This window comes from Tripterygium wilfordii, chromosome 23, assembly GCF_013401445.1.
Source record: "Tripterygium wilfordii isolate XIE 37 chromosome 23, ASM1340144v1, whole genome shotgun sequence".
Taxonomy (NCBI): Eukaryota; Viridiplantae; Streptophyta; class Magnoliopsida; order Celastrales; family Celastraceae; genus Tripterygium; species Tripterygium wilfordii.
Window position 1 is genome coordinate 67,763 of NC_052254.1, and position 15,398 is coordinate 83,160.

A 15,398-nucleotide genomic window follows, 5' to 3' on the forward strand; every position below is an offset into this window, starting at 1 on the left:
CTGTCTTCATGCATCTGGGGTGGTTTTGCTGGTTTAGTTTTTGGAAATTGTGCTTTAGTTTGGAGAGGAGGCTAAAAAATTATGACATTCATGATCAGTTCATGAAAATATTTACATACCCAAGAAAATAATTTGATGTCATTTAATTTAATTGAAGGAAAATACAGTTTGTCCACCCTTTTTTTTCAACTCTCTAGGTACTTCTCAATTGAGGCTGACAAGTTGGCTTTGGGGACAGCACCAACAATGTTTTCTTTTCTCTCTCCTTTGTTGAAGAAAATAACAGTTGGTATACTCCTTATTCCATATGTTCTGGCGATGTTTGGACATTGGTCTGTGTTGACCTTGCAGCAGACGATCTTTCCTGCATATTCTTTTGCCAGTTCTTCAATGACCGGTATTAACATCTTGCATGGTCCACACCATGGTGCCCAAAATTCCACAAGTACTGGAACTGGGCTTGCAATCACAACGCTATCCCAGGTTGAGTCTGTCACCACTTGAACTGCGAGATTTCGAGCGTTTGAAATATTAGACATTATTGACAGACATTACCCTCAGCAAAAAAGAAAAACTGTTTCGTGGGCTGTTTGGTTAAATTTATGTCCGATATCTACACCCTCAGATCATAATATGTATTGTGTGCGACGGTGAGGCAATGATTAACAGAATCACGTTTTCATGAATATCTTATTGGTGTTTATCAAAAAAAAATAAAAAATTGAATATCTTATTGGTTTCGAAGCACCACATCAGCGAATGAATATTTTCTCTAGTTTGTGTGATAAAAGTGCTACTTAACTTGCATATCTATACATTATAATCTAGTAAGCTACCATATGATGGAGAAGCGCAATTGACACAGACCTTCAGCGATGGCTTCACGAGCTTTGCAGACAATGCGAGGCCTCTGAGATCTTCCTCTTGATGAAAAAGAATGAGATGAAAATGATAGCGAATTGGGTTTGTCAAGTCCCTTACAAGCCAGCAAGTGAAGCTTATCTGTGGAAGATAATGGATGGCAACGTTGCAGGAGACTGGTTTTGGCAGCATAAATACCACTTACTTGAAGACAGTTCCCCAGAGCCATCTCTCTCTCTGTCTGTTTATCTGAAAATAAACTTCTGTTCACCGTTTAATGGCGGTTTCGAGATATTCCGAGGAATGAGCAGAATATGTGGTGTAGGCCTGAAGTTTTGAATATTGGATGTGTCTATTATTATGATATTCAAATGTATGCAATCCACTCGTACTTCACACCCTTAGGGCCTTAACACCTCACAATTTTCTAACAATATCCACTGCTAAATATCACATTTGACAAGATTCCAAGAAAAATGGACAAAGGATGCGTTTCGTGCATCATATTGTAATTTGATAATATATTGTCAAATACAACCAAACATCAATTTTTGGATACAAAAACCGAGACACTTTGGATACCATACATTACTCATTTAGAAATGGTCTCATTTTCAACAATTTTGAAACACTTTGGACACCATTTTTCAATTATATCTTTGATTTTAAATGTATTGATGATAATGCCCCCATCTTCTTCACTTCTCTCATTTGTTTCTGCGCCTCTCTCACCTCTCATTCTAACAACTCATCTTCTCCATTGACCCCCTCCCATCCTCCTTTACGGTAACCCAAAAACGCCTATCGCATCCTCACCACTCATGTCCTCCATTGACCCCTCCCATCCTCCTCTACGATAACCCAAAAACTCCAATCCTCAACGATAACTCCATCCCAATCAATTTCTCGAGTCGTCCTCCTCCAATGGACTCAAGCTACGCGAATTGATTGTGAACTTGGGATGATTGTGAACTTGGGTCCTTCCAGCAATACTCGACTGTGCACTTGATGAGATGCTTCAGGACTTGTCCTCTTTGCAAAACTCTGTACTTTTTTTTTTAAATTATAAATAATTCATTTAAGATTCTCTTTTATAAATAATTCATTATATTCTGTAATTATTTTGTCCATTAAGATGCTTTAAATAATTATTAATATTTAAGAAATTGTTTCTTACTTATTTTATTATTTATTTGCATCAATAATAACTTTAATACATAATACCCTTGCACGTAATTTACTCAACAATTTTACCACCATATATACTACCAACAAAAGTACAACCAAACGCTTACTAGCATTTCAGAAACCATATTTGCTATCATTTATTACCACCATTTATTATCTACAATACATGCTACGATATATGCTATTGTCTACCAAACCGACCCAAAATATCTGTTGACACTCTTTGCCCATAAGCACTAGCGCAAATAGACATAATGCCTACAGGGCCAACAGGCAGAAAACATCTTTGCAGGAATCAAAGGCCCATGAAACAAACGGCATCCCTATTACTCATTAGTGAGATGAGATGATGTAGATTCAAGGCTACTGAGAGGCACAAGTGTACATTAAGAAAGCTGATAACTTTTCACCTGACAATCTTGGTGTGGCACAATGTTTTTGTAATACTGAAAATCATACACCACTCGTAATAGTTGACTTATTTTGTCAATATAGAAACTTTGCCCAATACATATATAGAATGCTACATAAATTCATATGCAGAAGCAACCAATGACACCAGACAATTGACAGCCCTACCTCAAAATGAATAATCCTGCAAATCTGCATTTGAGTCGCCTATCTCCAAGTCAGCCAAGCATTCTTCAGCAGCAAGGGGTGGAAGCTGTCTCGTCTTGCGCCTTAAATTATGCTTGTGCCAGTCACTTTTAAAGTGCTCCCTGTATAGCTTAGAGTCCCCCACAAATGCATTGCATGTGCTGCATTTGTTTTGCTTTACCTGCCCTTCAGCATTCCCATTTCCTGACGAGAGAGCCTGCTTTTGCAGTCTCTCACTCAATTCAGCTACAGATTCTGTAAATTCCTTGGGCAGGGATGCTGGTGCCAAATCCTCGTGATCATCATAATGATCCACATGCGTATCCCCTTCACAGTGCACAGACACCGCAAGAATTTCCAATCTTCCCTGCATACTTCTTATGAACGCATCACAATCCCGGAATAGACCTGGATCCACTTCACATATCTGCAAAAACAAAGGGACACCAGGGAAAATGAAAGGAATCAAAAGAGACCTTACAGACCAAAAAGTGGAATTCTGATCGCTTGGAATAGAATAACACAGAATGCAACTAAGTAGAAAAACCATGTAGAATAACTACAAAATGCAGCAGTATATACACATATTTACAGGTAAATCTCAATCCAAGAACTACCATATGCTTATTTTGTTTCCTACAAATATGATCAAAATGTATAATAATAAAACTAATGGTGTTAACTACTACACGACTTCGAGATTTTTTTGTACGTAATGCAAGAAAGAGAGTTACAAAAATGCAAGAACCAACAAAATGATTGTAATTTTCTACTTGTGGTACCCCTTGTTTTGTTGATGGACATTCAATTTGCCAAAGAAAAACCTATGTAATGATAAAAGGTGCAAGCACTTCATTTATTTTAAATTTCTGTGATTCTGAAATATCCATGCCTTGCGCATAGGATAAAAAAACAGCACAATTACACAAATGCTCGTATTTATAGGTGTCGTGATTTGAGTGGGGAAAAATCACACTTCTCTATTTTGAGGTCAGTAGTGCTCCAAAAGAGTAAGAACCATAAAATAGCTCAGCAAAAGTAATTTGTAGGTTATATCAGAAGGACTTTATCCCAATAATATTTGCAGCTTTCTACAGTTCTCACATACACATATAACTTGTTCAAATCACAGCATGAGCATGTATGTGAACACCGTTAAAGGTTTATACAAGCAAAACTAACTTAATGTTACAACTCAATCAGGAGGGAACACAAATGTATCATAAAAACATGCTAGCAAAAAATGAAACTAAATAAAAATATAAGCAGGGAACAACTCAGCCTTACAACTGATAATTGATTTGCAGATTCATCTTTTGAAGCTATGCTAGCACTCCATGAACCTAGTTTCTCCGTAAGAGAAGAAAAATTTTGAGCAGGAACAGTGAGCCGTAGTCTCATTGGAGACCGCTTTATTGGGAAGTGCTTCTGAAGCTCACGAATGACTTCAAGGGCCTGCAAAAGAAATTTCATCAGGTACACAACAGATGCAATAAACATGTATGCCATGGAAATTCTAGTGAATTGGGAGCTAAATGATGTGATTCAGAATGCCGGTTTTCTTTCGACTTATTGGCAACCAAGATTGGACTTGCAAATAATCGAACTGTAAGAATGCCAGAGCAGAGAACTTGCATTTGCTAAAGAAGATATTACTTGCAGGATGTCTTGTCTTTTAGCAATGCATCTTATAAAATGATAAGATATCCAGGCTTTGCCATGATGCCTTTAAAGCTGCTTTTACTCACTTTCCTTGAGACTTTACTTACACTTGCTATTAGATGTTTTACTTGGTTTTTTCAAGATTTAATTAAGTTTCTGAAATGGGAATTTATTAAAGCCTCGTCATTTTTAAGAAAAAAATTTTCACCTAAAAGTTCCAAATTTTACTTAGTTTATGAGGAGTTTACTACAAGTAACTTGAATGTTTACTCACAAACGACAAGAAGGTTATCGAGCCCTAAAAGCATCGTAGAAAAGCCCATAAATGTCCATGTTGAATGTACCAAGGAATGCATTAATAACTGTTAAGGGATGAAAACCTGAGAAATCAAGAAATGACAACAACAAGAACAAGTCCATTTGCACATTCCAAACTTTGTTGAATTATATTCAGTTGCCATTGGACACAAAAAAAATGGAAGCTTTACATATCATCCATTAAAAAAGGTAAACAACTCCCGTGCACAAGACCCCGCAGTGAGCAGAGTCGGGGACAGACAGATGTACGCGGACCTTACTCTCACAAAATATGTTGAGAGACCTTAAATATCATCCATTGGGGAATAAATTTTGAGTGGCCACTTCTGTCTTTCAAAACCAAAACCAGACTTAAGTGCTCCTTACTTGAGTTTGTCTTCTTCCCTGTAAAATCTCATACCACTAAATGATAAAGATAATTAGAGAGTAACAAAAGAAATACAGCAGCGACCATCCTTGGTCCTCTAGTTCTACCTCTTTCTATAAGTACTTGTAGGTGTCCACTCCATTATGTACCACACTTTTTCTTTTCATTTTCTCTTTTCATATAATTGCTATGGCTTCACATGGTAAGACAATATCTGAGCTAGAATAACATTGTCTTCTACAAATATTTCTGTCAGTTCTCAAATTGTAATTAAAACCTTGTACAAAATATTACTGGTAATAACGTAATATTCGACCAATCAATTTTGTGTTATTCGAAACAGTAGAATAAAGTAGTACCCTATTGACGATGATTGACTTCGACTGATTTCTGTAAAGAATGTTCCCAATGAAGATAAATGCCAGAGTGAAAATTAGCATATATTTGTGCAACCAAGTTAAACATGAAGATGGGAAACTACTTACATACATCATAAAACAGAAAATGATGCGTACACTAAGATATATAAATAAGGTTACCTGTTTTTTAGAGCTACTATGCGGATCAACTGCAAAATGAATCTCATGCATCAGTCGCTCAATCATATTGATAGTATAAGGGCGCTGAGTTTCAGAATTGATTGTTTTCTGCATTACAATAGTCGCAATATCCCGAAACTGACTGGAGAATTGAGACTCCCTCTCCTTCCCAGCAACTTGAAGTTCACCCTTGTCCAATATCTACCATCATAAACAGTATAAGCCAGCTGATGCATTCAAATCCTAAAATTACCAAGTAACAAATGGCTTACCTCCAGACATATTTTAGTTTGATCATCTGTGCCAAAAGCTTTGGTTAAATCTTTTGTCTTGGCAAGAATTCCTTTAGAAACATTTGAATACACTGTATGACTCTGCAACACCTCATCCAAATCCTTCTCTCTGTTCAAAGTTTTAAGATAATGCTTAGTAAATATCCACATGTTTATTGCAAGCAAGCCCTTTGATACAAATCATCATCATCAAAGCCTTAGTCCCAACAGCTTTCACAATACATATTTTAGATTATGCCAAATATACTCGTTCACTTATTATCCACAGAGAACTGTTTATTAAAAGCCGTAAATGCCCGACTTACACAAAGATGTTAATCAACATCTAAATACTGCTTCAGAAGGGTGTCTACAAGCACAAGGCTTTGCATGTAGAGCGCTTTGTTGCCGTCTCAGGGACGTTTTCTCCAAAGATGGGATAGGGATTCTCATAAGAACAGGGATAATTTAATTCTATGATTCTATCTCCAAAAATCAAAATACAAACATAACTGAGTAGATAAAGAAGCAAACAAAAGGACGAAGTAGAAAGGATCCAAAAGGAGTGGAAAACTTTTCTTGCGAATAAGCAACAAAAATGACGCACGCATGAATAGATTAGCGGGCAACAATCTGTGCCAACAATCTGTGCCAACATTATGAAAGAACATAAGGTTCCTTGGCAAGCCACAACAAGTGAAGCAATCACATCAACTTCTAATACACAGTTTTAAGCTGAAAGCCTCAAACACTCAATTTTGACTAGTGACATGTCTGCAACCATAGATCCAGTCAGGCTAATCAATGCTCATATTTGCGAAGAAGCTAATCAGGAATCCCCTATACCCTGACGTTTACATACAACTACAAGTCCTTAAATTTTTTAGCAATCATGCAACATCAGTAGACACAGAAGCATTGAGCGATATACAGGCAACATCAATCCAATTAACTCTCACATAGTCTACAATTCAGTAACACTACTATAAATCACTAATTTTCTTTCGTCAATCTAATACTATAATATACGAACCGAAGCATATATCCGACGAGAATTATCTTGCTCCAGGAACCAATAAGGCAATAACATAGTTATTCGGCAGTAATTCAAAAAATATTCAAAATCAAAAAGTGTCATGTGATGGTTGATTATAGAGACAGAGAGCGGTGGACGAGTACTTACACACCAGAACGCCATGAAAGGACCTTGTTCTTGTAGCAGGCAATCTCGAAACGATTGCCGTGCTTTTTCAAGCGAACCACCGCTACGTTTGTTAGCCTCTTTTGGCCTATAGGCTGCACTATCGTCTGCGACATCTCTCTCTGAACGCTCTACCTGTCTATTTGATTTAAACAAACTGGTTTTCCAATTTCGCCCAATTTCAAGGTATGTTCTCGATCTCGCCTCTGCATCGACGGCATTCGAAACGTCAGCAGCACGAGTTTTTAAGGGTGTGTTTAGTAAAGGAAAGTAGGAAACCATTCCGCTCTTCGGCTCTTGTCCAGAGTCAATTTCGTACAGGCCCAGGTAGCCCAATATCCTTCAGGCGTCAAGACTCAAGATACAAAACACAAAAACATAGTCCGAATCAGATTGACCCAGATTTTGTCAGGTCTGGGTAGCCCAATTTCGGGCAGGCCCACCCTTTAGAGTGTCGGACTGTCAGTGTCGGACTCGGACCTTATATAAGGCCTTGGTTTAACGGACTGTCGTCTCCGCATATTTGCGGACGGCTAAAAGCCTAAAAGAATTGAATTCGGGCACAAAATGGAAGCGGCAGCTTGACAAATCGAGAAAAATAGTCGCGCCGCCGAGTACTACGATATATACGGACCTCAAGTGCTCTCTTTTTCCCTGAATCATATACCTTTTCTTTTTCTTTCTCTCTCTCTTTGGATTGTTTTGTGCATGTTTTGATATTAGTAGCAGAGAAATTAATGAAGTTGCTCAACTAGTGCAATAATGGTTAATTTATCTGTTGATAGTGATGGAGAGAGTCTAGATAAATAATGTGTAGTATTTCATTTGCAGGCGAAAGCAGAAGTGGTTTTCAATCTGCAAGAAGCTAATTCTACTCTGAATCTGCAAGTAGGGTTTCATGTTTTAATAAAATTTGCATGTCTATGATGACAAAAAAAGGAACAATTTTGTCACAGGAAATTTCAATGTGAAACAGGATGTTCAAGGACTTGTCACCCGGGTGCTTGCTGAAGTATTCATGCCCCCTTGGGTTTTTATCAAGGTTCACGAATTTATAATCCCTGTTATTCCTGCAGTTTTTTTTTTCCCCTTGTATGTATACATTTATTTGAATGGCACAGTCACCGTGTTTGTGCATACATATATATGGCGGCACATGAAATCATACGTTGATAGTGGCCTCTACTGGTTTCTATTATAATCATAGTCATCATCTTCATTTGGGCCGTTCTAATTTTTGGATTTTCTGGGTCACTCCTTGGTGGTATTTTATTGAACAATTTGGCATCTATGGTAAGCAGAACAAGCCTCTGATACCAAACGTTGTTATGCTTTATGTCCCTGGCTTGGACGCAGCTTTGTACTTATCACAGTCTAAGATACTTTCTGGCTTTAAAGAATGCTGTGGGAATCCAAGGGCGCTTTTAGCTCGTAGGTTAGTAATGTTTTCCTCTATTTTGATGCCCTTTTGGGGACTTTGTTTGCTGTTCTTTAGTATTGTACAACATTATGTTTCTTGGGTTTTTGTACCATGCTAGGTGCGTATCAGATGAAATGCAGACAATAGATGCACTCCTAACGTGCAAGGTGAAAAGAAAAGGAAGTGAAACCGTTTCAGTTCCAAAAAAGCATATCAAGATGCCCCATTAAGGTCTGTTATCTATACCAGAAAATAAATTAATCCAGTGAATTTGTTACTTATAATGCTCTGTTTCTCTAAGAATTATGTATATATTGACATTTACTTCTCATGTTTGGATCATTTTAAAAGTAAATATTATTAAGGAAAACAATCTAATTTTTAATTTGAATTTTATATAGAAAATTAAAATCCCATCATGCCTATTTGAAGAAACGTGTAAGAGATGGAAAATATATGTCATAGGTTTCAATGTTTCTCTCACTCTGTGTATGTGGTCTTTTGCTCCAAAACAGTTTCTGGTTTAAAGGTCAAACTCTAGATAAGCAATATGATTCCTTTTCTCCAATAGGCTGAGTGGCTGACCATGATCCTGTAGCACATTATTGGTTGTGGAGTGGAATCATAAACCATCAACTATCTTGGCCTTCCTTTTGGGAGCAAGACAGAAATATAAGTAGGTATTGGAATCAGCTGTATGAGAAGTGAGAATTTTAATTCATTACAACTTTGGAAAGGCAGAGATTGAAGTTCAATGGAACATCCAGTACTACAGGGAGGCAATGGATTGGAGAGTTGAGGTGCCTATAAAATTTTTCAAAATCATCTATGAAGTTGTTATCAACCTCAAACTGGAAGATTGTTTTAAATGGGAAGTGCTTGAAGGAGGGCCCTTTGAATTTAATATGTTGCTAGAGGAGTCTAGATGTTTGGAGCTTTCAGACTCTCTACAGAAGAAGTTTCAGAAAATGGGCACACCGATGAGGATTGCCTTCTTTGGGAGGCAACTGGAAAAGGATTGTAAACATTGAAAATATCCCAAAAAAGTTGAATAAAAAAACTTGGGCAATGGATTCTACCCATCTCGTTCTCCATTGATTTGGGTGAATGAGCTATGGAGTATGACTCTAAGCATCGTCGGTCTGTCTTGAAATCCGAGCTTGGAATTTCTCTTTTGAAGAAAAAGAAGTGAAAGGTCATTTCGTAATTCCTCTGTTTATTCTACCACGGAATAGACACATCTATGAGAGGAGATTATCTATGTTCACTTCGATAAAAGGATAAATGGTTAGCTACCCTAAGATTTTTGCTTAGAGAAAATAATGATGTGGATTAAATATTTTCATGTGGGGGACTCCTTGTCGTCTAGATAACTTGTAGTTGGATGGGACCACCTTGGGGACTTTTCAATGAATTTTACCGTTCATGTAAATTATATATAGATATATCTGTGTGTGTTTGTGTGCGTGTGCATCTAGACTTTGTATTTGAGATGGCGCCTCCAAGATAATTATTGGCTAACTACATGTCAAGTTGAAGACTCTAATCTTCTCTTGCAGAAATTGGTTTTGGTACACAGAATTTCTCCTCTGCAGAACTCTTGAAAGATCTGCCTTTCCCTATTACATATTACACGCTTACAGGAAAACAACTGGAAGACAATGGATATTGTGTCAATCATCCAGGTCATACGAATGTCCCTTGTTGATGTTTTTTTTTTGGTTCTTTCCTAAACTCTTACTTCTGTCGGATTCTTCTTTTATAATGTAACTCTTTGATTGATGCTATGCAGGTTTTCTTTCTACTCTTCCAGCACCTTTAGGATCTCCTCCCCACCAAATATTGGCACTAGATTGTGAGATGGTAAGTTGATGTACTTGATAGATTGTCACTTTGAATCGAGGAAATAGTTGTTTGCAAAAGTGAACTTATTTGAAATTAGCTGTTGTAAGGACTACATCTACATCGGGGAAAAAAATTCATATGTTTCCTTGCTTGTGGTTCATCAATTTCATCCAGTCTGAAAATGTTAAGGCTGTGGATTCTAAAGAATTAAATTTATATACTAGTGGTGCTGATGTTGTTTGAGTTAATAGCAGTTTTCAGCAGAATTCAGACCCCATTTTACGCCTAATTCATATGGCTTGTGGGATAGTAATTGATTATAAACACACATGTAGTGTCCCCTTAACATCTAACATTTTCATGTATATGGGTAAATTGCAGGTCTGAAGCATTTTTCATTCGGAAGTCCTAAATTTTGCCCTTATTTTTCTTCTCAGACGAATTAAAAAATTTCTGGTCACATTTCTTTCAAAATATTCCCTTTTTAAAATATTTTGAGGGTCGGACTCGGGAATTATTAATGGTTGCATGCTGTCTAGTTGTCTTGCTTTACACGTGGTTCTTTTGTGCTTTATGTGATGAATCTTATTTATGAACCTGTTTATCTGGGTTTTTTTTCGTGTTGTCAGTGTGTCACAAGGGAGGGCTTTGAGCTCACACGAGTAATGCTGGTGGATATTGATGGGAAGGTATGCTCTAACTAGTTTTTTCATGCTTTCTATTCTGTAGCATGATGTGTCTATCAATATCCAGCATATTAAGTTTAAGCAGATGACCGTATTTAACTTTCGAGCTTCCACATATTCAAATTTTTGAGAAAAAAGAAAAATCTGTAAGGTTTCTGTTGGGATTTGTGGCTTATTGCAAAACTTGATGGCTAAAATCTTTTAATGTTTGACAAAAGCAATTTCCTGAGTTTTTCCTTGTAATTCTGCTCAAATTCATCATGTTGCTGTGTCTTGATGTTGGTTTATTGGATATAATCTCTTTGTAGGTGTTGCTAGATAAATTAGTTAAACCATTGAATCTGATCGTTGATTACAATACAAGGTAATTCTATCTTGTCATTAGGAGCGCCATTATTTGAACCTGTAACTTCTACTAATTCTGTAACTTGATTTATTACAAATTCTGTTAGATGCGCGTTAGTTAAGGCGCACCTTAACTTTTATTGCTTGGTTCATTGCTACTAGGTTTTATGGAGTTTCAAATTTTTTAACTAATATTTTTTTCTTTCTCCCTCTCTCAATTGTGAATTTGTGATGGATAAGGCGGTATCTTCTTATTATAAGCAATGTGATTTTGTTGGTGCATATAGTTACTTCCTGGGTAATTCATCATCATCATGAATGTCCTTGTCCCAACTAATTTGGGGACAGTTGCAGGGGATAGAACTGTCAGGATTGTCATATTACCAACATTCCCTCTCTGTGTGTGTGTCTGTTTTGTGGGCATGATAATGCGATATTATGTTTGATCAATTAGAAATTCCATTGATAACGTAGGTTTAGTGGAATTACATTTGAGATGTTGAACGGGGTTATGACAAGGCTAAAGGATGTTCAGGTTTCTCATTCTCTCCTTTTTCTCATGAGTTGGTGCTTATCAGTCACTGGTAATCAACATTGTTGCTTCACTGATCAAATTGGTTTTTAAATATCTTTTTTCTGATTTATTTACAATTTCTTCCTGTATTCAGGAAGATTTCAGAAAGCTGGTTTACAAAGAGACCATCCTAGTTGGGCATTCATTGGAGAATGACTTGTTAGCTTTAAAGATCTCTCATGAGTTGGTGATTGATATTGCGTTGTTATACAAACATCCACGCGGAGGATCTTTTAAAACTGCTCTTAGAGTCCTTGCCAAGAAATTTCTTTCCAAGGAGATACAACAGTCAGGATCAGGACATGACAGTATTGAAGATGCGAAGGCTGCAATGGATCTTGCATTGTTAAAGATCAAACACGGCAAGCAATTTTTTTAAAGTGTCGTTTGTGCTGTGTTTAATAATATCATATTGCAACTGTAGAAATTCTATCTTGATCCTCATGTATGCTTTGGTTCTTATCTTAGGACCTGATTTTGGGTCCCCTCCTTCATTTATTCGAAAGAAGCTCCTAGCAGTATTGAGTGAGTGGCAAAATATTGCCAATCATTGATGATAGTTCGATTGTGAAGAGATATGCTTCTGCTTCATCCCATGCATTTCCTGTGGCTTTCTGATGAAGAAGCTCTTTCAAAGGGTAAAAAGGAGGTAGGTTATACTGCTTGATATGTCATTTTTACTTTCCCATTCTTCATGCAGAATATTTGATTACTGCTTGTTTTAGGCTAAGAATGATAGGGTACAGTTTGTCTGGACTCAATTCTCAGAATTAAATTCCTATTTCAAAAGGCAAGCAGCAGACACAGAGAAGTTATATGGAAAACTGGCTGAGATGATATCTTTGCTTACATGTCATAGGAAATCTGGCAATGGCAAAGGCATTAAAGAGAGCATTTCACCTGAACTAGAGGAAATTCTGTCACACATAGATGCTGGAGTCCGTTGCCTCTATGCTGCATTGCCTGTTAATGCCATGCTCTTAATTTGCACAGGACATGGAGACACTGCAATTGTCCACAGGTACTTCTTATGCAACCATCGTTAGTGACTTACCAGTTACCATGAGTATTATGAGGTGAAAAAAATATATGACAAGGGATAGAAATTGATTTTGATCCTTGCATTTTGATGGTTGCATATTGGAGGTTGTACTCCCATTGGGAATCAACGTAGTTCTCTTGCCATGCCATCTTTTATAAAATCAATTGCTTTTAAAGTGTGGGTGCAGCTACTGGTTGGATTGACGGGATGAATATGGACTCTAATGTGTCGTTACTGTCGTACTTATTTTCTTGTTCTTCATTTTTCTTCTTTCACTGGTTAAAGTGAGTTTTGGCTAAGATAGGGAATGTTGATTTGTTTTGCATTGCTCCCTACATGGGTAGCCACAAATTGTTGTGCCTAGATTTGCAGTCTTATCATAAAAACCTATCGTTATGCTTTAGCTTCAAATTTGTTTCAACCTTCTATGTAAATTATTGGGTTGTGTACAAGTTTTGGTACCGGGGAAGCTGTTCAAATCTTGGAGTTCCAGTATTGGGTCTTTACTGGTCCGTTTATTTATTTATTTCTCATTTCCTTTTGCATGGATGAAGATTGAGGAAAATGCTGACTGAGCAGAGTGAACCGGTAATAGGCCGCGAGAAGATTGTGAAGGTCTTGCAAGAGGTTCAGGCCCAGGCTGAAGTAGCATTGTGTTTTGTAGGTATGAAGCATTGAATTTTAACCTCAAATGTCCAAGTTTTTGCTTTCCTGATATCTTTCATATGATGAATTGGTGATGTAGATTTGTTCCTCAAACTGAAATTTTTAATGTAAAGAAGCCAACTATTGATTGAAATGAAATCCAAAGTAAGTAGTGCTAGTGCCATACATCATCGGTTTGATTTCTTTAGCAAGCTGAGGTCACCATTGACCCCCGAGTTGCTGCCTCGCTCATAGATCACTTATATTACCACAGCACCTCCAAACAATAACTTAAAAGACTAATATGAATGGCACATGTAACAACGGACAAACTTTGATTGGAAAAATATCATTATTATTTTCCAAGCTGCGGTGGTGTGGTCGTCTGATCGTGGTCGGTGCCCTACAAGTACAAGTATGATAGGCCTTATTATCTTATTAGCCCAAAAATTTAATATCAGGTAAAGCATTTTCTGAAAGCCAAAAAAAAAAAAAGAAAAGACAAAAAAAAAAATAAGACATGGGTGAGTCTAAGACCATAAGATCAAAAACTAATGGAAAAGGGTAAAAGTGAAATGAATACTATATACACATACGTGCGCACACATTATATATTGGGTTATGTTAGGATGCACAAATGTAAAAAATGGACAATTCAAACATCTTATTAAAAAATAATATAGTATTCTATTTTCTTCCAAATAATTAAATTACTCAAACAATAAAGAATTAAACTCCAATTTTAGATTTTTGTTGCGATTCATTTAAATACTTTATAAATAATACTCTATAAAAATTAACTTAGTGAAATAAGACTAATGTGATTGATAAGCACTTTAGACACTTAAATTAAGTAGCTAGCATATATTGCTTAACTGAAAGGTGGAGTACAACACTACAACTAATGTTTTACCTACTTTTGATATAGAAAGTCCAATGCTAACATCCTAATTTTATGATGGCTTGTGACCTATTAAATCACAGATATATATATATATATCTGTCGAGTTAATTTTATGCATGTTTTCAATCGTTAATTAGGGAATGACCATGATATTATTGCTTCAACAGTTATAGATAGATAGATAGGTATTATCACTAATGGAGGAGATAGTGATATTAGACAAATAAGCCATCCAGATTTGATGATGACCCATTTGAGAGGAGAACCATATATATATATTAAGGTAGCTAAACTGTCACTATCTCACACCACTAATAATTCTTGTTGACGTCCTTGTATTTATGAATAAAATAATATATAATTAAGATGGTAATTTAATTAACATTAAAATCGTTGAAAAATTAACCAAACTAACTGTACTTGATAGTTGATCCACTCCACCGCATTGAAAACGCAGTATTATATTTCTATATATATATATATATATATATGTATGTATGATAAATGAATTAGGGTTACTTTCAGTAAACATTACACACAAGCAAAGTAGTACAAACAACAGATCTTATGGGTTACTTCACTTCACCACCACCATCACCATTTGTGTTGGATCACACGTCATGGTATTAATTATATAATAACTATATTATATATAACCTGCAGCTGGCATTTAATATTATTTCTACTTATGTGCAACTTCTTTTTACTTTTCCCATCCAGGCAATGGCAGTATGGCGTGTCATGACCGAATAGTAGCTCTGAGAAGCTCTTGTGCATGGTCGATCTGTTTTCTTATCCCTTAAATTTGATATATATGAGAGTAAGGTTTGATTTTACTCTTCTTAAAATAAATAATAACAATAATAGTAATGATATATCAATATGCTCTATTTTTGGCTATGTGATGAAAGCTTCATTGTTGTATTGGTTGT

At 36.4% G+C, this 15,398-nt stretch overlaps 2 protein-coding genes and 1 pseudogene across 2 annotated transcripts; 1 reads left to right on the top strand and 2 right to left on the bottom strand.

The window, feature by feature from the left end:
* Positions 1-116: 116 nt before the first annotated feature.
* On the bottom strand, positions 117-1,193 carry LOC119993076 (thioredoxin 1-like). Its single transcript, XM_038839992.1, has 2 exons — positions 868-1,193; positions 117-505 (listed from the first exon to the last, which is right to left on the bottom strand). Exons 1-2 carry the CDS (start codon positions 1,088-1,090, stop codon positions 186-188), a joined length of 543 nt encoding a protein of 180 aa, XP_038695920.1. The 5' UTR covers positions 1,091-1,193; the 3' UTR covers positions 117-185.
* A 1,162-nt stretch (positions 1,194-2,355) lies between these two features.
* Positions 2,356-7,270, bottom strand: LOC119993308 (ribosome maturation protein SBDS). Its single transcript, XM_038840375.1, has 5 exons — positions 6,988-7,270; positions 5,805-5,934; positions 5,533-5,733; positions 3,934-4,101; positions 2,356-3,073 (listed from the first exon to the last, which is right to left on the bottom strand). Exons 1-5 carry the CDS (start codon positions 7,119-7,121, stop codon positions 2,630-2,632), a joined length of 1,077 nt encoding a protein of 358 aa, XP_038696303.1. The 5' UTR covers positions 7,122-7,270; the 3' UTR covers positions 2,356-2,629.
* On the top strand, positions 7,194-13,748 carry LOC119993425 (annotated as a pseudogene).
* The last annotated feature ends 1,650 nt before the right edge of the window (positions 13,749-15,398 follow it).